This window comes from Leptidea sinapis, chromosome 4 (assembly GCF_905404315.1).
Source record: "Leptidea sinapis chromosome 4, ilLepSina1.1, whole genome shotgun sequence".
In the NCBI taxonomy this organism is placed as follows: domain Eukaryota; kingdom Metazoa; phylum Arthropoda; class Insecta; order Lepidoptera; family Pieridae; genus Leptidea; species Leptidea sinapis.
This window is the reverse complement of record NC_066268.1, coordinates 6,712,251-6,739,562: the sequence shown is the minus strand read 5'-3', so window position 1 is coordinate 6,739,562 and position 27,312 is coordinate 6,712,251. Positions and strand designations below refer to the sequence as shown.

The following is a 27,312-nucleotide window of genomic DNA, read 5'->3' as shown; positions in this document are numbered from 1 at the left end:
GAGTCGCACGGGGCCGCTTTGGCCGGCGCACAGAAGCGACCTCTAATATTCATAAGTCAATTTCCTGCCCCATTAATACGTAACGAAGTAGCGCAAATGGCGTTATCGCTTGTGCGCGATTACTTGCCCGCTCTCTTACATAATTCAACGTATTAAACGAAATTGTTTAAACCTTATTGCTCCATTACGTTCCTCCACCCAGGGAACGCCTCGTTTGCTCCCGCCAATCCGCTTCCAAGATCTCCCGGCCCCCACGCTATCCCACTTCTGACGTCCGCCCCTGCGTTCAGTTTACAATGTTGCGTCGCCGTTCGCCGTAGACGAACGCTTCGTGAGTGGATTACAGTGCGAACTCTTTCCACAATTAAAGTGTTGTAGACTTTGGACATTCAAATGACGGTTTAAAACAAAGCGTTGCTATGACGATGCTTGCGATGGCTCGGGGTTCCGACGAGAGGAGAGAAGAAGACGTAGAGGCTGAAGGAGAAGCTAATGGAGAGGTGGATGTAGTAGGAGTTGAAGAAGCAGCGCCTGTAGATTTAACTCGTCGTTTAGGGTTGACGCGACCGCCTGAAAGGTCGGCAATAGCGTTTTCTGTGGAGAATATCTTGGACCCGACGAAGTTCACTGGGCGGTCGGAAGTCCCGCTGAGGTACGACGAGACTTATTGGAGGCCGCACTATGATAGGGAAGATTGTGATTCAGGTGAGTTTTACAATATTGTAAGAGACTTTTAACTTGTAAAAAATAAAAGATACTTATTTTATGTATCACAAGAATTCTTCCGCTCTACTACTGATTTGTAGGTACATTTTTACTTTATTGTTACATTTATCTATACGTATAATAACTTCGTAATTCGTAACAAATTATATACAGTATATATTTTTTTCTATAAACAATAGCGAAACCAAAAAAGTACTTCATAGAATTTTCGTCTGTTTGTCTGTATAAATGTCTGGGCAAAATGCAAAAGCTACGGAATAGATTTAATTCCAATTAAGCATGAATATTAGTATGAGATTGGGATAGCATATAGGCTACATATTAAGGTATAGGCTATGTGCAGGTAACATATTTTTTGCTGCATAAATTGTCCTATTTCGCGACATCGCGGGCTTCAGCTAGTAACAATATAAACAACTAACTTAATATGGTTAATAATTTTGTTTTAACTTCACAATATTTTTCTGTGATGAAAGTATATAATATTTTTATAAGTACCGCTTAATACACTTATTACATTGAAACACAAGATGTTTTTTTCAATTTTATTATAAAATACTTTTTGTAGGTCTTATAGGTTAACAATACAATGTCGCGGATTTTTTTGTATATCTACATCAGTTTTTGTATATTATGATATATCATACTAAGAATTCAATACTATTAAGTAGAAAAACGGCGTATACGACTACGACTTGCTTTAAAAATAATTCTAACTCAGTGCATATAAAGCAAGGCTTATAAGTAAGTACTCATCGATACCGTAGCATTCATGTAGTGAAATATTTGTTGAATTCGCTTCAGTAGTTACCAAACAAAGAAACTTATAATCATTTTCCCTTTATAATATTAGAAGTAATAGAAACTAAATAATGTTGATTCAATTTACTTTTGTAATATGTATAACATAATATATCCGGTAGGCTTATATTTGCTGTGGTTTTAGGCAGGGGCATGTATACCATATTGTATACCATATAGGTATTAAGGCAGTGCCTACATCGTTAAGAACCTACATAAATATAGCACTTGTGTTAAAGTTGGTTTGGTTTAATTTGGTTCTGTTATTCTATAATCAAACTTTTATTGAACATCCACTCATAAAAATTTTCCTTACGCTTGATCCTAAATAGCTACAGTAGTCTCCAGATTCTGTATAGGTACAACTTCAATATTTAAACCTCAAAACCTTGCTAGAAAACCAATGCACGCCCCTGGTTTTAGGTAACCAAGGTCCTAAAGAATCATTGAGAGAAAAAATTAAAGATACAAACATCTTGACTGTTGCCTCTCAATATATTCTTGATAATGTTATATATGTACATACAAAGGCTGTGATAACCATAATGTTGACACCAGGAACAAATATAAACTTATAATGCCTACTACTAAGTCTTTTGTGGGGCGCTGTATGTGCTTATTAATGATACCAATGATTGGGAATTGAGCGACCACCCATTGTAACATTTAACAATTACATTGTAACCATGTATTTATATAAAAAAAAGAATCCCGCTGAGTTTGTTGCGCCCGTTCTTCTCAGGTTTGGTATACCTTTTTGGAATAGGTTGTAGTTTTTGAATTTCAATAAGAGATTTTATGTCCTATTTTGAACACAAATATTTGAATTTGAATTTGAATGTCCCATACCCAAAGGGTAAAACGGGACCCTATTACTAAGACGCCGACCGTCCGTCCGTCACCAGCCTGTGTTTGTTTGTGTGAAATGTTTTTATCCAAGTAAGATTTTAAATAACTTATGGAACGTCAAAACCTACTTTTAATAAATTTATAACACTTATCTTTTGCGCGGTATTTTACTAAAATGTAGTATATCTACTACTTACTATAATATAATAGTAGAAAGAAACAGTAAATAAAAAATCCTAAATTACCTTTGATAAAATAACTTCCTTTAAGTACGCGAGTGAAATAATTTTTGGTCAATTATTAATAATCTATTTTTCAACATTTCTTGACAACTGTTTGAATAATCAAAATCAAAATTCAAGTCAAGTCAAGTCAAGTCAAGTCATGTCAAGTCAAGTCAAATGAACTTTATTCATTTAAAGTAAGCGCTTTTACATAGTCACTACAAATATTTCTTTTAAATTACTGAATTTACCATAATGTTCGTAGACAGTTTAGCTTGTGACAAGAAAATATAAGAAACTCTACGGCCACTCTTTTCAATCAAATAGAGAATTCTACAATGGCTGTAATATAATATAACAAATTAGTTAGTAAGGTGCTGCATTAAATATTATACGAGTCGTGTTTCTATAATTTAAATATTTCATAAAAAGTAATACAGAATTATCTGTATAAATATAAACTACCGTATAATGGATGCATCGAACTTTAGAGTTTGAATTCATTGTTTGTATAAGGATGTTTCGTGAACATGATGGTCGTGATTACTGTCACAATTAATTATTGCATCGAATAAATACAATGATTTATTAACTATAACAGGGCTACCTAGCAACACAAGCAGCACCCGTTCACGAGTTGACGCAAAAGTTCACCTCTGTCAAAATATGACATTTATGAAAATGACATTACATTTCACAACATAATAACCTCTTTGGAAAAAGTCAAGCCTTAATAAGAAAGTGTGGTATGGAACTCATTGTCGCTTCATTTACAGCTTCAGCATATTTCAAATTATTTAAAATACAATGTACGCTTCGCTGAGTGGGTATTGGCCCATTAATAAAATACCAAGGTTGGGTTGCACCGACTAATTTTAGCAATAACAAACCTGTTAAAGTACCAGTTAAGCAATTTTTAAATGACGTCATTACTTTAACTGTTTACAGTAATCGTCCAATCTTCGTCGTTTAAATCTATTGTTAATGTTAAATAGCTAAATAGCGACCTGTCGAAAGTTTCAAATAAATATTCGATTTTGTCTTGATATTTCACTTCATAACTATGCCAAGGAGTTTGATGGTACAACACATTCAGCAGTCTATGTTAAAGTCAGCGTAACTGTTAACTTTTACTTTTAATTAAACCTTAACTATAAACTACTGACTAACTCGACTTGACCCAATAGTAGGGATAGTAAGTTTATGCTTATTTTTGGTGCAAGCATTATGAAATCACAGTTTCTAGCAAATTCGCTAATATCCCCATAAAAGTACATAGGTACCTACACTTATCAAGAATATATTGAGATGCAAACTATATTTCTTTAAAAAAAATTCTGTTAATTATTATTTAGGACCTAGCTTATAAATAGCTCGAATAGCCCTCTTCTGCAGCACAGTGATAGTATTAATATCGGCCCCTAACAATATACTATATGACATAATACTATGAAAATAACTACCTAAAGTAAGCCAGTCGTGCCGCATCTATACTTATAACAATGGTATTTAAAATTTAAATTTTAAACTTTTATTACTAACTTTTAATTTTAAGTTTTAATACTATAATAACATTGACTTATAATAAGTTTATGTACCAAATACCTATGCGATGCGAAATCTTTCGATACCTTTTAAACACATGCGTGCACCATGGACGAGTCCGTGGCGTGCACAAATTATTAATAATTACAAATTGAACAATTTAAATCGAAATTCAATTATCGATAACGTTCATTATATTCCAATGTGGTATATACGTTCATCCTTTTTTTGCGTCTGTGGGTGAGGTCGATATTATAATTATAATACCGACGTTTGTATTTTAATATTAAGAAAAGCTAAAAAGTATTTAATGTGGTGTCAAACAGTTCAATAACAATGCGATGACTTCGCAAAGCCCCGCATATGATGTTTGAGCGACGCGGACGACAATGAAATGAAATTTTATTTGCAGGAAACATTGTACTTAAGGTGTTAACAATATAATGGATAATCCAATATGTTTCGTCAATTGACATGCAAAATATGTTACAAAATTGTCTAAACACTAATCGTACTGTTATATTGAAACATGTCGGATTTCACAATGATATCAATAATATTTATAAAATGAAATTTTAAGATATTATAATATGAGACGTAAATAACTTAATAATTCATTTAGTACCTATGTATAATATTAACAAATTCAATGTCATAAAAGTATATTAATTTACATATATTATTATCAAATAGACTAATTCATTTTGTATTGAAAAATTCATTTAAGCTATAGAAGCACTTATTTGTTAACCGCTGATGCAGTCTTCTTTTAAAAACTTTGAACGGTAAGTCTTTCAATTCATTGGGCAATTTATTATATATTTTCACAGACATGCTGAAACAATTTCTACTAAAAGATATATATATATAAATAAATATATAGATAAAATGATTTATTTATTGATTTTAATATATTACCCACGTTATATTGTTATGGGATTGTTTAATGTAAAGTTGACGAGAGTTAAAGAATTAAAGCGTTAAAGAATGACGATTTTTGTGTTATATTTGTGTCAATAATTGTTGCGTATTTTTAATTTGGATTAAAGATCCCACAAAATTGTACCTATGCATAAAGTTATAACTGATATAACTTTATACCCTGAGAATAAACCAAGAATATAATCTTCACAAATGGACATTTTGCTTACGGTTGGTTTATTCGGACCTTAGGTCATTAATACGTCTAGATACTATGACAGCAGTGAAAACGTCGAAAAAAATTGAGTTTAGAGTTAACCTCTATTTTGAGCAATGCCAGTAAAAGTGTCATACAAATCGCGACTGTAAGACTTAGCTTGTCACGCACACTAAGGTAATAGAGACTTCATCTAGAATTCTAGACGTTTATATTAACTAAGATTCGGACGTATGCAGTTTCCCGCGTATCGTCAACTTTTGGCTTATTCTTGGTTTATTTTCAGGTATAACTTTACGCCAAGTCTATTTGTAAGGTCGAAAGTATACTTATATTATTAAATACTTTATAAATTGTCATAGATTACCGAATCTAACTGTTAGAATGCCATTAGGATATTTTGCCGGTTGTCATCAGGTGCTGCGTCACAGAAACCGTTTTTAAATGCATAATGACAGGAAAATTGCGAGATGTAATAATTTAATATGAAGAGAAGATTCTTTTAAAGCAGTGATTTCCATATCACAGGAAAATTTTCTTAAATGAACTTTCACTGTGACTTAAATGGATATTAAAATGTTTCAATCATTACATAAACAATTATTATAATAATAATGAACATGTAAGTAATAAATATTATTCAAGTCGAACTCTTAGCCTAAGAGCCAACAAAACTTTTCTGTTATTTATTTTGTTGTTAGTCTTTTCTGTTTTCTGTTATTAAAAACACCTTTTCTGTTATTATAAATATATTAAATATAATATCGTTATTTATTTACAATCTCCCATGTTTTTTTTATTAATTTAAATTTATTTTTAACTTGCTATGAATAAATTTGTAAAATCAAATTCAAACATTTTTGTTAAAATATGATATTTTATCACTCATTGAAAAAACTACCAAAAACTACCATCCATTCGAAAAAGTATGATTCAGACTTGAGAAGAACGGGCGAAATAAACACAGCGGGCTTCATTTTATTCATAAAACTATGGCAACAATGTAATATCGTACAATAAAACAAATTATTTATTAGCCTAAGGGCAGTCGTTCCATTCCCAATCTGTAGAATAAACTCATTTATGTTTTACCTTTACAACACAAACTTTTTTAACAATTCTTTTGAATTTTGTAATACATTTATTTTGATCATTTTCCAGGATCTTTTTGTAAAAACATCGTCAATCGTCAAGACTTACTAACGCGACTCAGCCAAGCAGTGGGCATAAGAAGTTTAGGTCTGTTTCTGGTGTTAACATTATGGTTATGACAGTGTCTAGCAAATTCACTTATGTGCCTATGTACACACCTAACATTATCAAGAAAATATTGTGAAGCAACAGCTAAGATGTTTATTTATTTACAGAACTAAAAACTAAATCTATTAAGCTGTTGATTTAAAGAGTGGCTCAGATTTTTCCACTTCGACTTATTAAAGCTCAGCGTTTTGTAAATGGTTAAATATAAAACTTTTGACATTCATTAATCTGATTTCTATATAAAACAAAATGATTATTTTTCAAGAGTTGTCCACGCGGATGGCAGTGATCATTTGCCACCAATTGACCCAACTGACCCGCTTGTCTGTCTTTGTAACCCAAAAAAAATACGCTAGCTCTTCGACTACAAATGACAAATCGCTGCGTCTACGCAATTTAATCGCCCATTTATCATTCGATAGACATTGACTTCCTTTCCATTTCCAAAGTCCGTATTTTTTTGTCGAACAGTAGCTAAGCAATTCAAACAAATTAATACCCAATTGTGAACTTGATTGCCTTCGTGACATATTTATTAAAACGAGTGGCGATTGTTTGAGAATATTATCACCTTTATCACATATACAATAAGGGCTACGTTAGCTGGTCATTAATGTGTCAATTCTTGAAGACTCAATTTAGTACGTGATGAAAGGGATATGGTCTAACAATCTATGGCGGAACAGAAAGCAATTTGTTTGGTTATTTATATCTAAATGGTGCGAATTTAAATATTAGTTCCGACAGAGATTTCTTTTGAACTTAGTGAGTTTTTTTTAGTAACAACTCATTTAGTGTAAGAACTCAATTAAGTTTTTTGTTCGGTACGTTGATTGAAAATTTCTCGGTTGAACATTAAATTAAGAAAAACATTTAAATTATCATTAACTATTAACTTCAATATAAGGATCCTTGAGCTTCTTGATATTTCAACTCTGTTGCAAGTGGGAGGCTCCTTTGCACAGGAAGCCGGCTAGATTATGGGTACCACAACGGCGCCTATTTCTACCGTGAAGCAGTAATGTGTAAACATTTCTGTGTTTCGGTCTGAAGGGCGCCGTAGCAAGTAAAATAACTGGGCAAATGAGACTTAACATCTTATGTCTCAAGGTACGAGCGCAGTTGTAGTGCCGCTCTCGGATGGCTCCATCTACTGGATCTACTTTACAGTTTTTTTTTATGAAAATAAGGAACGAGACGAGCAGGAAGTTCAGCTGATGGTAATTTATACGCCCTACCCATTACAATGCAGTGCCGCTCAGGATTCTTGAAAAACCCAAAAATTTAATTGCGCCACCTTGAGACATAAGATGTTAAGTCTCATTTGCCCAGTAATTTCACTAGCTACGGCGCCCTTCAGACTGAAATACAGTAATGTTTATACATTACTGCTTTACGGCAGAAATAAGCGCTGTTGTGTGACCCATAATCTAGCCGGCATCCTGAGCAAAGGAGCCTCCCACTAGTGGTTCTTGGATAGCATTTACAAATGTAACGTAATAAAAATTTATCTTAAAATATTTAGTCGATATATATTGGTGATAATAGTACGTTTAGCTCTCGCTCAGCTTGTAAATATAAATTCGTTTTTAGTAAATTGTGGTAAATGGTATGGATGTCACAATCAATAATATTTTATTGTATAATAACAAAATCGTTCAAACAATATGGAACCATGGAATCATAGATATGAATAAATTAAATATTTGCAAGTTACTGATAAATAATTAATGACATTTAATGAATTATTTTAGTTTATACGTCTGGATATACTTTGACAGCTGTAAACTCGAAGAAAAAAATTGCGGCGATCGGTTAAACTCAATTTTCAACAAACGTACGCAAACTGACACAAAGTGAGGTAGCTTGTCACGCACACTAAAGTAGTAAACATGGACTGTTTTCATCGGTTGCCTGACAGCAAGTGGTTCTATCTAGACGTATTATTAATTATTTAAGATAAGTTATCACTTCATTATTAATTACAGCTTTTGCAAACAAAATATCACCGCATAAAAGTACTAATGACCAACTTCATTTCTGAACGGAAGTCTGCCATTAATATTTCTATAAAATGGTGATAAAAGAGTTGTTTTGTTGCAATGATTATTTTAGTTAATAGATAAAGTATTGTTCTCTTTGTATTGAAGTTGTAATTTATCAACTCATTTGTAATATTCACAAAAACAAATGGACGTATTTCATGAAAAACGTTCCAAGCCACAAACATCACATCTTAAGGATATCGTGTTTAAAGTTTAATAAATATTAGTGAATTCCATACATGTAGTTTGGGCTACTAACTCATGACGTCATTTCGAGTGATAATAGAGCTGCCATTTTTTGTCATTCCATTAATGTGAATCACGTGACCAGTTTTGCTTTCTTAACTCAATTTCGACATGGTTTGGAACGTTTTTCTGGAATTACGTCCAAATAATAAAACGTTATCACCCTCATTCATAATAGTCTGCTAACTTAAAGCATTGCTAATTCTCACTCTGTCTTCTTCTATTGACCTAAGTCAGAATGAGAAAAAACACTCCTTAGCGGCTGTTTTAAGTTAGCGGACCATTATAATAATCATAATAATAGTAAGTTTTTATTATTTATTATGAATAAGGGGGTATTTCAATACCAGCTGTATTGAAATACCCCCTTATTCATAATTAGTGATATTTTAATTAATTCCCTGTCAGACCCTATTCCGTTTGTCTATCAAATTCAACATTCTTATTCAAATTCAAACTCAAATTCAAATATTTTTATTCAAAATAGGATGTGAAATCACTTATTGAAAGTCGAAAAACTACCACCCATTCCAAAATCAATGCCTCAGGCCTGAGAAGAATGGGCGCAACAAACTCAGCGGGCTTTTTTTTCATCAAAAATATGTTTTACAATTATTAAAGTAACATTTACAAAGTAACAAAGTAACATTGTACAATTAAACTTATTATTTAATAGCCTGAGGGCGGTCGCTCCATTCCCAATCTGTGGTATCATTAAGAAAGTCATTTATGTTATAGTAACCTTTACCACACAAACGTTTTTTAACAATTCTTTTGAATAACGTAATACTTTTGTTTTGAACATTTTCTGGGATCTTGTTGTAAAAGCATATACATCGCCCCACAAAAGTCTTACTAACTCGACTTAGCCGAGTAGTAGGCATTATCAGTTTATGTCTGTTCCTGGTGTTAACATTATGGTTATGACAGTTTCTGGCAAATTCACTTATGTGCCTATGAACATACATTACATTATCAAGAATATATTGAGAAGCAACAGTCAAGATGTTAATTTCTTTGAATTTTGCTCTCATTGATTCTCTAGGACCTAGGTTATAAATAGCGCGAATAGCCCTCTTCTGCAACACAAATATTGTATTAATATCGGCAGCGTTGCCCCATAGCAACATAATACTATGGAAATAACTAAAGTATACTAGTCTCGCCGTATCTATGTCAGTTAATTGTCTAATCTTTTTAACCGCGTATGCTGCAGAACTAAGTCTGTTCGCCAATCCTTCAATATGGGGTAATTGTAATATTCAAAATAGTATATAATAACTAAAACATATTATTAAAAGGAGTCCCTTGAGGCAAGGTTCCCAAGATACTGGCCGCGTTCCCCCTTTAAATAGCTAAACTAATTCTTTATCTGAGGTATCTGCCAGCTCTTCGGTCTCCTGTGATGTCGACCTTTTTGTTATTTCCTTAAAAAGCCTTATACCGCTTGGACCCCTAATGGGACAAAATCATATTCGAAGCCTGTATTTGCATGCTTTAGCTTTTTCAACCGCTTCACAAGACGCACCAGCTCTGTTGATGGGAAGGGGCCAGCGTGTCTGAACAGGTTCACATCCCATACCAGTTCCCGGCCCATCTTCCATGGAAAAAAAATCTTATTGGACCTCAAAAACTACCACCCACTCGATATATTCTATTTATTCATAATCCATTAAAGTTTATGTCTCAGACCTGAGTAGAACGGGCACAAGATACTCAGCGGGCTTCTTTTTTACTATAAACTTTTTTTATGAAAATAAGGGACGAGACGAGTTAAGCTGATGGTAATTGATACGCCCTGCCCATTACAATGCCGCTCAGGTCTGAGGCAGTCTCTTTCGAATGGGTGGTAGTTTTTGACGTTCAATAAGTGATTTTAAATCCTATTTTGAATAAAAATATTTGAATTTGAATTTATGAAAAGCCCCAAAAATATTGAGCGGTACTACAACTGCTCTCGTCACCTTGAGATATAAGATGTTAAGTCTCATTTACCCAGTAATTACTACACACACTAACTACAGCGCCCTCCAGACCAAAAGACACTAATGCTTACACATTACTGCTTCACGGTAGAAAATGGCGCGCTTGTGGTACCCATAATCTAGCGTCGGTTGTGCAAATGCTATTCCTCTAATAGAGGAGCTCCCAGTTCGATCCATAGACATATAATCTACTAGCGTATAGACAATCAAAATGTGCGAAAGAGAAGAACATCCCTAACGGAGATACAAAAAGATAGAAAAGGAAAACGAATCTATTGTTAAAGAAACCGTCTTTAGTACAGTAGATGTCTAGTTGTGGAAAATAGCCTGTGATTACTCCGTAGTCGAGGTAATTATTTATCATCAAAGTAGCCCTAAAGACTGAAGCCGATTTTCTAGTCGATGTGTTGGAAGAGAGAGTGTGGGACATAAAGATAAGGAACAGAGTCAATAAAGATTACGATTAAAGATACAGGAAGATCTATTACGAGTTACTTCGTAATGCCTTCCGCGCAGTTTGCTTTCTAAAACATTTATTTTAAACAATTTTTTACCGTGAATCAGGAATCTGCAAGCATTATTATATTTCGGTTTGACGGGCGCTTTAGATAGTGAAATAACTGGGACTTAATATCTTATGCCCGCTTCAGACTCTCGCCTCCTAAAGGCTCTCGGCAGAAGACTTGGCGAGTGGCAGCGACAGTAGAGCTAGCTATCTACACTACCGGTTTGTCCAGTTGCCTGCTACGTCTTCTACAAAATGGATATGATTCAAGTGACTACGTTGGCTAATTCAAAATGATTGGTTCCTTTTGATATATTTCCATAAAATCATCAATTCGTTACTCCACTTCGTCAACAACAAAATGAGCGAGCGTGAGAGTGAGATTGATTGTCTGCCTCGCCCACTCGCGTCCTTTGACCACAGAACACTTTTACTCTAACGAGAAGAACGCCGACTTCATACTAAATAAAAGCAAACACGATACTAGCGCCCGTGTGTGCCACCGGAACTAATCAGTAAAAAAAGGCGGGAGATTTTGAATATTGCTAGGGAAGTTTAGGTATTTTACCTTTGCCTCGCGCCTGAAAAGCCGACATGAAGCTGAGCGATCGCGAGGCGAGACAAAGGAAGACGAGGGATAACCACATGAGACCTCACTCTCGCACTCTCTTAACTGATTTCACCATTCAATTAAATGGACTACATATCGAAGCCTTGGAGGCCTTTCCAGCATTGGACGTCTTCCGGCTGATGATGACATATCGACAATTAAGGCTACGTAATTAAATTTTATCAAACAAATAAATAAAGTAACTTTAGAAACTTTAAGACAATTAGAGTATTATAGTATCAAAAGGAAAAAAATACTATCACGATTGGCCACGGAGTATAATCCAGCTAAGTTTGAAAGCGAACAGTTGCTAAAACCGTAGTGGATTTCGGCTATCTCCTTTATTTACAAGATTACAGCCGTCATATGTCAATCTGTCAATGACTGCACATTTCATGCAATCGAGTGTATCGCTCTTTTCTTTGAGGCCGTTCCCAATATACTACCTACAGATAGAGATAATTTACTACCTTCTACTGTCAGTAATTAGCTGTCAATAATCTGAAGCTGTCCCAATATACCCGATAAGCCATTCTTATCGCCTTATATTGGGATGGGTGGATTGCAATTTCCATACAAACTTTATATCGCTGGTAAGCTATACCCATTGACAGACAGCGTGCACGGATAAGGTGAATACCGTCGATAAGATTAAAATTCAACGATAGTTACGATTTTTATCTCAAGTAAGTGATAGACTGAATATTGGGAAAAGCCGTAAGAGAGTTTCGCTAAACCACATTACACAACAGACCTGCGATAGCGGTGAGAAACTCGTAAAAGATTGACAATTAACAGTTGACACTGCATGTCAGTCAACTAGATGTCAACGATGCGTCGATTCGCGAACGTCGCTTACAAAGTCCACATATTTAGATCTTGTAACTGTTTTGTATTGTATAGGTATTGTTATTTACTATCTATATATCATTATTTAGTTGTTGTTTATTATCTTAGATAATTTATAAGTCTACATAGAGCTTCTTGCTGCTAGACAACCGATGAAAACAGTATTACTTTAGTGTGCGTGACAAGCTACGTCTTACACTCGCGATTTCTATGTCACTTTGAGTTTGTGCGCGTGCATTGCTGAAAATAGAGGTTAACTGTCACCCTCAATTGTTTTCGACATGTCACAGTCTATCTACACGTAGAAATGATCTAAGAAGATACCCGTCATAATATAATTAATGATGATCTACGGTGCTAAAGGCTTAAAAAGTTATTTGATTAACATTTTTGATGAGATTAGATAAGGTACTTATAAGTATTTTTAAAATTAAATATTGATTTAGAAAGATTTAAAATTATATATTTTTTGTGCCTCTCTCTCCCCAAGAGAAGGTCGCCTTAGATAAACTTCGAGGGCACTTGCCCAAAGCCAACCTCTTAGGTTTTACAACAGTCCCACATAACCAACGCAGACTTAGGCTGCGTTGGTCCCGTCCCGTCGCTATCCCGGAGGGTAGCCCTTTCCCTTTATCTGGGCGCAAAAAAATAAAAAATTAAACAAAATTGCAATATTTTAGTACAGATTCAGTTAAATCTGAATTATAATAATCAAAAATTGAAATATGAAACACTAATCCATCTTAACGAAAAATCAAAACTAAACCGACATAATATCCTCTATGGAACTTAAAGGGGCGAATAATAAGACACAGCGGGCGAGAAGGACACGCAATTTATGTCCGCTTGACCCTCGAAACGGCTTATTCACCTTTTATTTTTATTTGAGTGAGCAAGAAACAAATCTTAGCGCAAAAGGGATAATAAAATAATCGTTAGATTCGTTTAGACGAGTCTAATTTCACGCGTTGCTGCGCAAAGGGTGCGAGGAGTCTGTCTCACTCTGACGCAGCGTGATCCGTAGCTGTGTCCTTGTTTAACATTGACCAATCGTCTGGGGTAGGTTTTTCAGTGATGTTGTTCGACTTCACTTACGTTTTACAGTATTTCTTTGCTGTAGATGATTTTAAAGACCGGAAAATTTACATTAGATTGTATAAATACGTCGCAATAAATATGAAGGTATCCCTTTTTTTAAATTAAGTAATAATAAAAAAAGGATTTTGTGGTTTTATGAAACCACGGTAAAAGTGAAACTTTTTTCACATTATAGACATTTAACTACAAAATTTTGGAATATCATTCCATTAAGGGTATAAAAATCGTTTTATCAATCTTAATTTTATACTTGGAAAATTGGAATGATAATGGGAAATAACAAAAGTAGACTAAGTCTCCAAGTAATATTTTTATTGAACTCTGTGTCTTACCCCTGGTTAAAAATATTGATTGAAAAGGATTACATTAAACACTGACAAACAACATTTGCATTAAATACTGACAAAAACAAACAAAATAGTGTGGAGCACTGGCACAACAGAGTAATAGTCTTATACACTACACGGTCAGCTGCTGCGATCTATAGGCGCCGCCCAACCGTCATGCGACATGCAACACACAGACGAAAAAGTTTGAGACGATTTAATAAAAGGTTCACTTTAAAAATACTTGTGTTTAAAAATTGTAAACTTAAGGTAATGGGTTTGTAAAGAGGCTTTAGTACAGTTCTTTTATACTGAGCTGACGTATCTCGAGTGGTTGAAGAATTTCCAAAGAGATGCTACGTTTACGCATTAAAGGACCACATTCCAGACATTATTACAGAATCTAAACGCTCTGCAATCTGTGAGACCTAGGATTGAGAGGTGTTTGTTTAAACTGTAGTATCATGGATGTATCAAGGGCTGTTTTAACAAGACTCCTTGGGACACCACTGAAGGGTTCAGGGTCAAATTGAGTGCTTTTAGTTCAATTCTTGCAAGTTCGTCAGCGCATTCCATTGCCTTCGATCCCTGCATGTCCTGGAACCCATCGAATTGTAACTTAACTTTGTTTATTTCTTCGGAGGCAAGGTACCCCAAGATGACAGATTTGCCGAATTTGGGGGCACTCTCTGAAGATTCCACAGCCAACGACAGATCCTGCCTTGGATTCATCAGTATACCATTTATGGCTTCCGTTTTTCCAAGTAATTTGGTTGTTTAACCAGTCCTAATGTGTGGAAAATCATGATACTGCAATAACTACTATGTCAAATGACTGTTTCATACTAAACTAAATTTAAATTTTTACTTAGGCAGTCCCGTCTCTTATTGCGTACTATTTACATCCTCTTTGGTGTAATGATCCATGCAATTGGATTGAAATATCGACTTCAAACGTATACAATATTAAATATTATAAATCCATTCTAGTTTTTTTTTCTCTAGCAATGAATTTGTTAGTCAAACAAAACAAATCTTATAACTATATTTATAATACTATGACTACATAAAATTAAAACTATCATTACGTGGAAGCGTACCAAGAATACTGGTACCAAAGCTATTCTAGCTTATCTAACTGCTCCATATTAACATGACCAAATGAGATGCTTCACAATTATTGTAATCCTAATTATGTTGGTAATTTCCCTTTTGGCTAGAATAATGACAGGCATTGTTGCCACAACCCAGTTCGAACAGTCAAGAAAAGTAACTATAGCTAGGGCTGCATACTTGTATTAGACCTAATATGGTATTTTTGTACCCAACAAATATAGTAAGACAGGGATTTATTGAAACGAACCCTTCGTAGCTACCATTACAATCTAATTTAAGTTGCAAAACACTATTATATATACTATATTAACTCTGATTTCATCAGACCGAAACCTTTTTTCATATAAGAGGGGGCAAACGGGCAAGAGGCTCTCGAGAAGGGGGGGAGGTGAGTCAACCGCCCATGGAAATCCCCAACAATAGGTGTCAAGAAATGAATTGCCGGTCTTTAAAGTATGCTTTTTTCTTGAAGGTCCCTAAGTTGTATCTGTTCGGGAAAACCGCATCCGTTAATTGATTCTAGCTATATTGTGTTCATCTTTCCACTTTGTTCATCACATTAAAAATGCGCTATGTATGCTGAAAAATTTTGTAGTTTCGCCTATCATTTTATATTTTTAAAATAATAGTAGGTGGACATAGTATAGACGTAGTACGTAGGTTATAGACTCGAATAGTACGATACTATATAGGTATAGTAGGGTTGGCGATCCTAACTATACCTAACCGTGGCCTGAATCTTGTATTGCAAAAAAAAATATTCGAAAATTTGAACAGATATATTTTAATAGCAATATTATAATTTAAACAAGTCATAAATCACTTCGAACTCCAAACAAGCAAGTTTTGAAATTGTTCTCATTGTAATTCCGGGCGGTACCAAGCTCGGGTTGTTTTCACGTAATTTCGGGGTGTAATTAAAAAGTCAGTGCTGGCAACATTAAGTCCCTCGTTCACGCGACACTTTCACTTCCGCTGACTACATAATAATCAAAGGGTGATTATTGTTGCCAGTTTAATTTTAAAATTGGGAGGATTCCGACATTTTTTTTGTTATTGCTAAATTTTAGTTAATTAATAATCTAACATAATGATTATGATTTGGTACCTAAAAACTTAAGACAAAATTATGTGGGTTTACTTTACCAGTGGGAGGATCCTATGCACAGGATGCCGGCTAGATTATGGGTACCACAAGAGCGCCTTATTCTGCCGTGAAGCAGTAATGTGTAAGCATTGTTGTGTTTCGATCTGAAGGGTGCCGTAGCTAGTGAATTTACTGGGCAAATGAGACTTAACATTTTATGTCTCAAGGTGACAGTTGTAATGCCGCTCAGAATTTTCGAGTTTTGCAAGAACCCTGAGTTGAACTGCATTGTATTGGCCAGGGCGTATCAATTATCATCAGCTGAACGTCTTGCTCGTCTCGTCCCTTAATTTTAAAAAAAATCATATCTTTATGTATGAAACCTATCTATCCAATATCGCCTATTTATCTATCTATCTTTCTTTTTCAAGTGCGAGATGCACTTGCCTGCCTGTACTTTTTAAATGCTTTTTGTATAACAAACATTGTATAATAATATTATATACATGTACCAATAATATTATATAATAGTTAAAAAAAACTAAAAAACACCCCAAATTGCAAAAGTATTTTTCTTTGGTATTCGAAAATATCCTAATACATAATAAAGAACAAATTGTATAAATATAAATTAACATATATTCGATGTATCTTCCTTTGTCTATTATGTCTAATATAATAATATTTTCACATTAATCTGTTTAATTTTCATAAATGTATTCAGTAATTTACTTGTGATAAACCAGCTATTACCTATGTATGCACGTTAAGAATTATCGTTTATCAAGGGGCCCCGTCAAACTGTTCTAAATCTAAATCGCTTCAATATCGCTCAACATAACTGCGAACAAGCCTCCATTCACGAAATCACCGAACCAAGAATCCTTCCAAATTACATTTCTTCATTTAACAAATTGATGGACCCCTATTATCCTACATTCAAAAACCAAACTTATTAACAACATATTAGGTAGAAAATCCTAAAGCTTTTAGCTACATGAACCTCTTACGCCCAGAAGATAAAGTTGAGTGTAGGTAATGTTGTTATGTCAAGCGATTTTTAGCCTTAACGAGCAGATGTTAAGGTGTGTTTTGTTCTGTAATGGTGGAAGGGGTGCGGAAGGTTGTAATTAATAAACCTTCTCGATTACAAGTGCCTTAGTTTGAGGGGATCGAGAGTTCTGGAGTGCAAATTAAAGTGATTGAGTTTGTGGTTGTGTTCCTAAGTAATGGTAGCTTTGAAGTTTTAATGTTACATCTATACGATGTTAACATAATTATATATCTGTTTTGTAACGTTTTTTTAATTTGATGGCTCATCAAAAGATTTACATCATAAGTACTCCACACTAACTTTAGCAATAACAAACATGTTAAAGTACCGTTTAAGCAAAAAGTGTGCACTATTTGACAATTTTTAGATGACGTCATAACTTTAACTGTTAACCGTAACCTCCCATATTGGCCGATTAAAGCTATTGTTAATGTTAAATAGCTAAAATATAGCGACCTGCCAAAATTTTCAAATAAATATCATTCCGCAGTCTATGTTAAAGTCAGCGTATGCAACACAGCCTTAGTCTTGACATAAGTTCCTTACAATTAAAAAATGCATTTATTCTATGATGACGTAATATAATCTTTTTTTTTTATAAGCCTATCGGAACTTACTGCTGGACAAAGGCCTCCCATGCTTTACTTCATTTATTATTATATTTATTTCATTCGCTGTTCTGTGCCAGCTTCGACCACGTCTTATATTATAGATCCATCAGGCATCCAGATTGATACGCCATCGTTGGGCATCATGGGTCTGCTTCGACGTCTTTGCCCGTCCTGAGGCACTCAATGCGTGACGACCTGTGTTCATCCGAAATAAATACCCATCCCAGTTCTACTTTAGCGTGGCGGTTTTTTCTCCCACATCAGGAATGCCTGATCTGGAGCGCGGTTCCGTATTTCTAATGCGATCGATTAGCTTTACTCCCGGAATACTGCACACTTGCTGATAAATCTACAGTCTGGACTTCTGATTTTCTGTAAGTGACTCTGTCTGTGAGCTAGAAGTTAATGTAATATTTTTTAAAAGTTCCCGTAGACAGATGATTCTTATTTAACGGGGACGAGGGTAGTAAGCCTATGCATAGGTATTACTAAAATTTAAATAAGTACCAAGTGAGACAAGAAAGTTAAGTTATGTTTTTTTGAAGATAATCATGTTAATAATAGAATACAACAATATAAATACACGGTCATCTTTCAAAACAGTAAAATATAAAATTTTCAACATTACATGTTTTAATTTCGATTCGTATTAAATTATATCTTTCGTTAAAAAATAATAACATGATTTTGGCTCTTAGCCCAAATGGTTGAACATTCTGAGATTGTTATAACAGATTTCACCTTTAATATATTAAAAATACTTGTCTTTTATGACAACGTTACAAGTTTCGGCAATATATTTAAAAAAACATGTATGATTCTAGAAAGCAATCTGATTTCATTCGTCTGAATTCAATCCAGTCATAATAATAACAATTAATAGTAAATGAAAATAAACTTTCATTAACATAGTTGCATAAAATATATTAAAGTCGTCGCTGAGGCAATCTTTGACATTGTGTTTAACAAACACTGGCTAAGGGTACACCAGATCCCTAATGTAAAATGACTAAGTATTAATTTTTTAATGTGACCTTAATTTTATAATAATTAATTATCGCTATACACATTTTAATTTTTTTATAATTTTAAAATATTTTGACTACCTATGTATAAGTATGTAAACATGTTTTATATGGGTCTCTGACCTGCAATAAAATGACTTTTTTTATACTTTTTAGTGCATATTATATATATTTTTTTGGAATAGTGTTTGTTAAGTCATAAGAAAACATCTTTTGATATGATTGTATGAGTCTCAATAATTTTTGAGTCACAATTGTAACATAACCTATTATTACTGCACTCGCCAACCGATGCTACTTTTTTTTAATAATTAATAAACAAGATGCTTCATAAGCCGAACGCTTAGGACGATCAGGCCTCTCTATTGCTTGTTCCTGGCTCTAGCTTGCACTTTCCGATCAGGCAAAACGTGACATTTTTTCATGCGTGCAGCCGGCGTTACGTCACCACGTCAAAAACGTTTTAAAACAAATTTTATCAGGTTTCTTTGAAATAATAGTAAATTATACATAAGAAACAACTATCTTGAATCCAATTTTGGATTTGAACTTGATGACAAAAGCCTGAAAAGCTTATTTTGGCAAATAACCAGTAAGAGGCTCCTTTGCACAGGATGCCGGCTACGTTATGGGTACCACAACAGCTCCTATTTCTGCCGTTAAGCAGTAAACATGTGTAAACATTATTGTATTCAGGTCTAAAGGGCGCCGTAGCTAGTGAAATTACTGGGCAAATGAGACTTAACATCTTATGTCTCAAAGTGACGAGCGCAATTGTGATGCCGCTCAAAGTTTTTGTGTTTTTCAAGATCCTAAGCGGCACTGCATTGTAATGATCACGTATAACTTACTCCTGCTTGTCTCATCCTTTATTTTCATAAAAAACACTTGAAGAGTTTAGTAAAAAAAAAATTAGAGATCAAGATTGAATTCTGTTCGTAATTTTTGCTAATTTAGTACCAAGTTAAGTGTTCACCGTATTTCTCTCATCATTACAACGCACTCGCAAGCTATTTAAATGCTAAAGTATTTATTGGATCTCCAATCCCGTTCTTGTGTTGAGTTAGTTATAGGATTGTCGTGTAAAGACGAAATTGATTGGTGAATATTTAACTAACTAAAGCATAATTAATAACTTTAATTTATTTCACATTTTTTGTAATATATTTAGAAGCCGGTTACTGTATTCCTGAATAGTATAAAAAAAGACAGCAATGAGCGTTGGGTTGATGGGATAAGTGGTCACCGCTTACCGCATTTTGGAATTTGTGGAATCATTACAGGAGACCTAATGCAACAGTTATAAACAAAAAATAATACAAGCAAACAACAAGCAAATCAATCTTAAACTAATCAAATAACAATAGCATTAAATAGTACATTACAAATAGTACATTACACTAGAAAATACAAAAAAACTTGAACATACAACTATTTCCCATAACATTCTAAACAAATACCCTTGTAAGTTTACTCCACATACACCCAAAAATGTTCACTTTGTTGTGGTGTTCATTTATATGCAGGCGACTTTACCTACCAATGTGTTCTCGCCACCGGTACGTATAGAAGTATTACACATATTGAATTAACAGTACTATTAGAATAAAACAAGGACATGTGATAAGAAGCAGACAAGATAAATGGACAAAAGATATTATAGAGTGGTGTCCAAGATATGGAAAAAGAAATAGAGGGAGACAAACGATACAATGGGTAGATGATTTCAAAAAGATTGGTGGAACAACATGGAGAAGACCAACTTACGACAGGAAAATGCGGAAAGATCTGGAGGAGGCTTATGTCGGCGGACAAGCGAGCAATAATTTACATAAGATATAACATATATTAGGTGAAATGTTATTATAATCATTAACCCCCTTATTCATAAACTTAAAGCATTGCTAATTCTCACTCTGTCTTCTTCTATTGACCTAAGTCAGATTGAGAAAAAACACTCCTTAGCGGCTGTTTTAAGTTAGCGGACCATTATGAATAAGGGGGTTAGTATATTAAGTTGTAGCATTAGTTAAAAATGTACCTTTTAGTTTGCTTGCATTAAAGGCTTCATTCATTCACTATTAGAATATTTATTGAATATCGCTGTATTTATTTTGCATATATCCATAATTATTATTATATGCGTGGTGTAGACGAGAAACACGTATCGACTTGGTTTCAGCAAAGCTTTTCGTTACCGACTAACCCGGTTTTTCGAGTTTAGCGGGGGCAATTCTTTGGGTGGGGACGCATTACAAATGATATAAGCTTAGATCATTTACGGCCGTTCCCAATATATACTATCTACAGATAGAGATAAATTACTACCTTCTACTGTCAGTAAGTAGCTTTAAATAATCTGAAGTTGTCCCAATATATCCGATAAGTCATTCTTAACGCCTTATATTGGGACGCGTGAATTGCAATTTCCATACAAACTTCTATCGCTGGTAAGCTATACGTCGTCGCATTGATAGACCGCGTGTACAGATAAGGTGAGTTACCGTCGATAAGTTTATTGGAACACAAAAATCAACGATAGTTAGGATTTTTATCTCAAGTAAGAGATAGACTAAATATTGGGAACGACTGTTAAACGTCTTGATAGACTATTACAGCTGTGAAAACGTCGAAAAAATTGAGTTTAAAACTAACCTCTATTTTGAGCAATTCACGCACACTAACACAAAGTGTCATACCAATCGCGAGTGTAAGACGTACCTTGTCACACAAACTAGTATTCCTGGCCCGTTTTTATCGGTTGTCTAGCAGCAACAGACTCTATCTAGACGTATAAATTATCTAAGGATTAAGTAATAAAATCAAGGCATTTATTACAATAAATTCAATATGGCGTTAAGCGGGGTTTTCACTATTCGAGTGTGAACTCGTACGAGCGTATGCTATTAAGTTAGTACTTGTACCAAGTACACTTGTACGAGCTAGACAGAATTGGTGTGCACTCGGATTCCTGTTAATTGACATCCAAGTACATCATCCGAGCAGCGTTTTTTTTTCTGGCACAATCAATTTGACAACTATTTATTTACTGCTGCAGTTGCAGAAGTGGTAGCAAATAGAAATAGTACAGCAGAAGAAAAATTTCGCAACTATTATATTATTTTCAGGACACAAAACAACCCCAAATTTCAAATTTACCCCAAACGAGATGTAAAGAAAGAAGAATTTTTTTCCTTATTTAATTTATTGGAAGGGTATCACCAAAAATTCAGATGTGCGCTCTATTTGTTTTATTTATTATTAATTAAAAACCTTAGATTAAGGATTGGTCTCCGCTGCGCTCCAACTAGATACCGCAGGAGTAGTGGCAAAGTGCGGCAACTAATACTACGCCCAAGTGGGCGTACTCGAGTCAGTCTCGAACAATGTGTGACGTTGACGTGCTAATGTTCTGTTAAACTTTGCAAATAATTGGAGCTAAAATGTCGAGTTGCCTGGTAAAATATAAACTACAAGAAATAAGAAAGACACTGAGATCACGTCATATCACCAGTAAGTATTTTGTATTTTTTTTTAATTTCATTGTAAAATAACACGAAGCCTATGTTACAAAATGTGAAAGATGCCACGCACACAAGCATCTAATAATTGCCGTAATAAAAAACCTATTGTTCTTAGGTAGTGCGGTATCTAGTTGGTGCGCAGCGGATATCAATCCTTAATCTAAAATAATAACATTATCATATTAAGCTGTGCATCCGATTATTTGCGAAACAATTTTCTAGGTAAGTCTCAAAATAACTACCTACTAATAAAAGTACTATTTCCACGAAAAGCTTACAAGCATTAAATCGTAAAAAAATTCTCATTGGTTATAACATCATAGTAACGGGCCTTAAGATAAAATAATTAAAGTCAAAGACAAATTAACTTTATTGAAATTAAACCTGGCTTTAAACCAGGCGCTTTTAAATCGTCATTATATATATTTAATTTCAATAACTGACTCTACTATTTGTACTATAATATATCTTTTTAAATGTCTCTACCATATGTACGGAAAAGGTAGAGCTCGTGAGAAGAACTCTTTTAAATCAAATAGATTATTTCACATTGACTGTAGATATAAATAACAAATTAGTTTGTAAGGTGCTGCATGCAATACAATCATGTTTTAAATATAGAAACAGTTTCAGATATGGATTATTACATAAAATGTTGCAATAATAATAAATTGAATATACTTCATATTTCAAAAAACGTAATAAAAATTAAACTGCATATAAATATAAATTATTCAATGTGTTTTTCTTTTTATTTTTGTGTTAGGATGCTTTGTGAACAAGATAGTTGTGATTACTGTCATAATTAGTAATCGCATCCAAGAAATACAATGATTTATTAACTATAACGAGTCGACCTGGCACCACACGCAGCAGTCGATCACGAGTTGACGCATGGAACAGCCATCGTACTAGTCGCACATATTTGAGGGAAGGAGACGACTCGGTAAACGATACCGCTGCAGGCAATTCTCTTTCATCAATAAATATTTATTCAAACCCCAAAAGGGTTAATTAAAATTAAATAAGCCAACCCCATCTCGTGTCTCCTAAAATAGTTTAAATATACGAGTATTTAAACACCCACATTCTAAATTTATCTATGGGTTTAACTTGCCGCGATATGGCAACCCTGATGTTATGACAGCATTAACGTTTCATATCGAATTGACACTTATTAATGTCCATTTTATCGCCATTTCGCGCTCCGAAAACCATTCCGATGTCGCATTAAATACTATGACAATTTCCTTAATATTTATACATCCTGTCGACCATTAAACTTTATTTTACTAATTTCGCTAAACACAAAATACTCGTAAATTATATTTTAATGTTTCCGGACGAAATGTTGCCAATGTCGCCACATTAAAAATTAATAGCGCTTTCGAAAGCATTTCGCAATGACAACACCAAAGCGTCGCATGAGAAGGAAGCGGAAATGATTTTACTTTTTATTTCATTTATCTTGTAACACCAAAAGTATGACGTTGTAAATCATTGGATTATATTCCATGTTGTTACAAGTCTTATGTTTTGTTACACTACAGCAAAGAGGATGTAAATACTACGTAATAAAAGGCGGGACTGTCTGTGTAAAAATTTAAATTTAATTAAGTATGAAACGTGCAGTGATTTTGCATAGGTTTCAAATAGTAATAATCACAGTATGGCGATTGGCGATTAAGTATAATACGACTAAATTTGAAAGCGAACAGTTACGTAAAACGTAGTACATTTTTGCTATCTCCGTTTTTTAACAAGGTTAAAGCCGTCATCTGTCAATCTGTCAATGACTGCACGTTTCATACAATCGAGTGAATCGCTTTTTCTTAGGGCCATTCCCTATATAATATCTACAGATAGAGATAAACTACTATCTTCTACTGTCAGTAATTAGCTGTCAATAATCTGAAGCTGTCTCACGGCCGTTCCCAATTACCGTTCAGTGTATCTCTTACTTGAGATTAAAATCATAACTATCGTTGAATTTTCTGTCCTAATAAACTTATCGACGGTAACTCACCTAATCCGTACGCGCTGTCTGTCAATGGGACGACGTATAGCTTACCAGCGATAGAAGTTTGTATGGAAATTGCACGCGTCCCAATATAAGGCGATAAGAATGCCTTATCGGGTATATTTGGGACAGCTTCAGATTATTGACAGCTAATTACTGACAGTAGAAGGAAGTAATTTATCTCTATCTGTAGATAGTATATTGGGAACGGCCGTCAAGAGTTCTTTTAAAACACGTTCTTAAGCAAATAGGAATTAGTAGTAGCAAATCATTGTTCCTACTTCTTTGGTTTATGAATTTATATATTACTATTTGTCATTCTTGATTTTTTATTGACAGGCTGTATTTGATTATGATGTTAAAAAAATACGCCGTCAGTTTTTTGCGTATTGATAAATAGTGGCTACGATTTTGACCTATTTATACATAAAAATACAGGCCATGTTACTTGATTTAAAAAAAATTACGGCTGTCACATTGTGAATATTTTTTTTTGGCCAGTGTCTTTTTTCCTCATGATATAATTAGCCCGTAAAAAATACAATAGAAGACTTAAGTTAAAAATGGTTTTTCAAGCTAAATTAATAACGTAGTTTCAGCATTCTTATTTTGACAATATGAAGATATTATCCCAGAATGAAATATATTATAATAGTTATCACACATTCGTTTCCTTTGTTGCAGTTAAAGACCACCTACACAGTTCAGATCTTGATGGCGATGACGTAGAAACAGATGACCAGACATCAAACATAGATGACGATATCCTAACTCAGTCAGACCTCGACGAGAACGGCGATCCAAAAAGCCCTACAAGCTCCAGTTCCAAGAAAGGAAAATCATCCAGGGATTCCAAAGGTGGGACAAAGCCGAGGAGAGCAAGGACTGCCTTTACGTATGAACAGTTGGTCTCCTTGGAGAATAAGTTCAAAACGACCAGATATTTATCAGTTTGTGAGCGACTGAATCTTGCCTTGAGCCTTAGCTTAACAGAAACACAGGTGGGTACAATTAAACTTTTGGGTAAGCATCTTACATGCTATGTTTAGGTGAAGTAGAGGCTACTTGGACAACAAGGGTGCAGAGTTAATTTCTTGGTTCATCATGGCAAATTACGGTCTACGGATAGTGTCCCGAAAGGCCTACGACCTACCAGGAATTACGTACTAGCAGGCTGGTTTCCGGAACTGATTGCATAACGGTGCGCCTATTTTGTGTTATGGGTTGACAGCGTTATTACTGCCAGACCAATTCTACCAGCCTAGTACACCCTTGACGTACCAATGACCTCTGGTAGTGACTCTAGGCCAACTGAGGTATTCAATCATCTCCAATCTTTCAAGTATGGCGTGGGTCGTTCTATCTTCAGTCCCATATAGGCTCTGAAAGTAAAACCGTCTGTAGCACCTAAAGTAAACAACACCACGTGACTAACTTAAGAACATGTTAAATGTGATCTACAAAGACAATACTTTCAATCAATGACTGCCTGCAAATCTATTCGACATAGGTATTATTGTCTTCAAAAAAGCATGAAATCTCTTTTCGAGGCACGGCAATGCTCTTGTCATTTCCTTTTGGTGTTCTCAGGTAGATATTGTTTAGAGTACGAATGCCGGTGATTAGTTTGATGGATTTCATTTCGTTGTTCTAGAACATTATAAAAACGAAAGTCATTCTTAATTTTTCGATACAAAATAATTATATTATTGAGATATATGAATTCTGTACGTGTGAAGTTTTTAAAAATAGCATTTATTTTAGGAATGAAGAATAAAATAGAATAGTTATAGTAATAGTTAATGCTAGCACATTTAAGCAAGTTATAAAATAAATCATTATCTTCACCAGGTCAAAATATGGTTTCAAAATCGTCGCACGAAATGGAAAAAGCAGAATCCTGGTATGGATGTGAATAGTCCAACCGTGCCGCCGCCGTCAGGAGGATTCCCTTCAGGGCCATATCCTGGAGGTCTCTTATACTCCCACGGAGTGCCCTATCCCTTCACCGGCCCAGGGCCCTACGCACCGTACTTCCACCATCTAACAGCAAACCATCACCACTCCCATGGATCTCTGGGGCACTCCCACACGTGATTGTGGCAACGGCCTGGGTCTCAAGACCCGAGGGTCGACAATGAAAGTGAAAATGGACTTTAATTTTTTGCTTAAAGACGCACAGACATACAGACAGTTGACAGGGTTATTATTTTAAATATATCCAAATTTTTTGTCACTTTTCTTGAGTGTAAATTACGCTAATAGTTGTCTTCAATCAATTCGCCACGTGTTTCACCTGTACAGGAGGCATCCTCAAGAGCTGTTGACTCGCCAAATTCTGGTACGATACTTTGGAAGACGTTAGGGTCAAAATATGTAAAAATACCATTAAGAACATTAATAATGAAATATATGTTTTTTCTTTATGTTTTTTCATCATCATTCGTTTTCTGTATGTTTGTGCGTATTATTTTAGTGCAATTTTACTATTTAGATTTAAATAAATTGTGATATATACCAATAAATAACATTAAGGTATATTTAAGTATTGTATGTTTATTTGGAATATTATTATTAAAATATAATTATTGATCATGCGTACAGTTGAGCTAAAGTTTTGATATAGGTATGATATTTTCAATTTTAATTTTGAATATAATTAAAATTT

At 34.4% G+C, this 27,312-nt stretch overlaps 2 protein-coding genes across 2 annotated transcripts in view; both read left to right on the top strand.

Annotated features, from left to right (window-relative positions):
* The window catches only part of LOC126979784 (uncharacterized), a 193,436-nt gene that overhangs the window by 114,193 nt on the left and 51,931 nt on the right, over positions 1-27,312 (top strand). The window lies entirely within an intron of this gene.
* On the top strand, positions 318-27,312 carry LOC126979800 (homeobox protein slou). The gene is made up of 3 exons (XM_050829342.1): positions 318-705; positions 25,329-25,645; positions 26,496-27,312. Exons 1-3 carry the CDS (start codon positions 420-422, stop codon positions 26,739-26,741), a joined length of 849 nt encoding a protein of 282 aa, XP_050685299.1. The 5' UTR covers positions 318-419; the 3' UTR covers positions 26,742-27,312.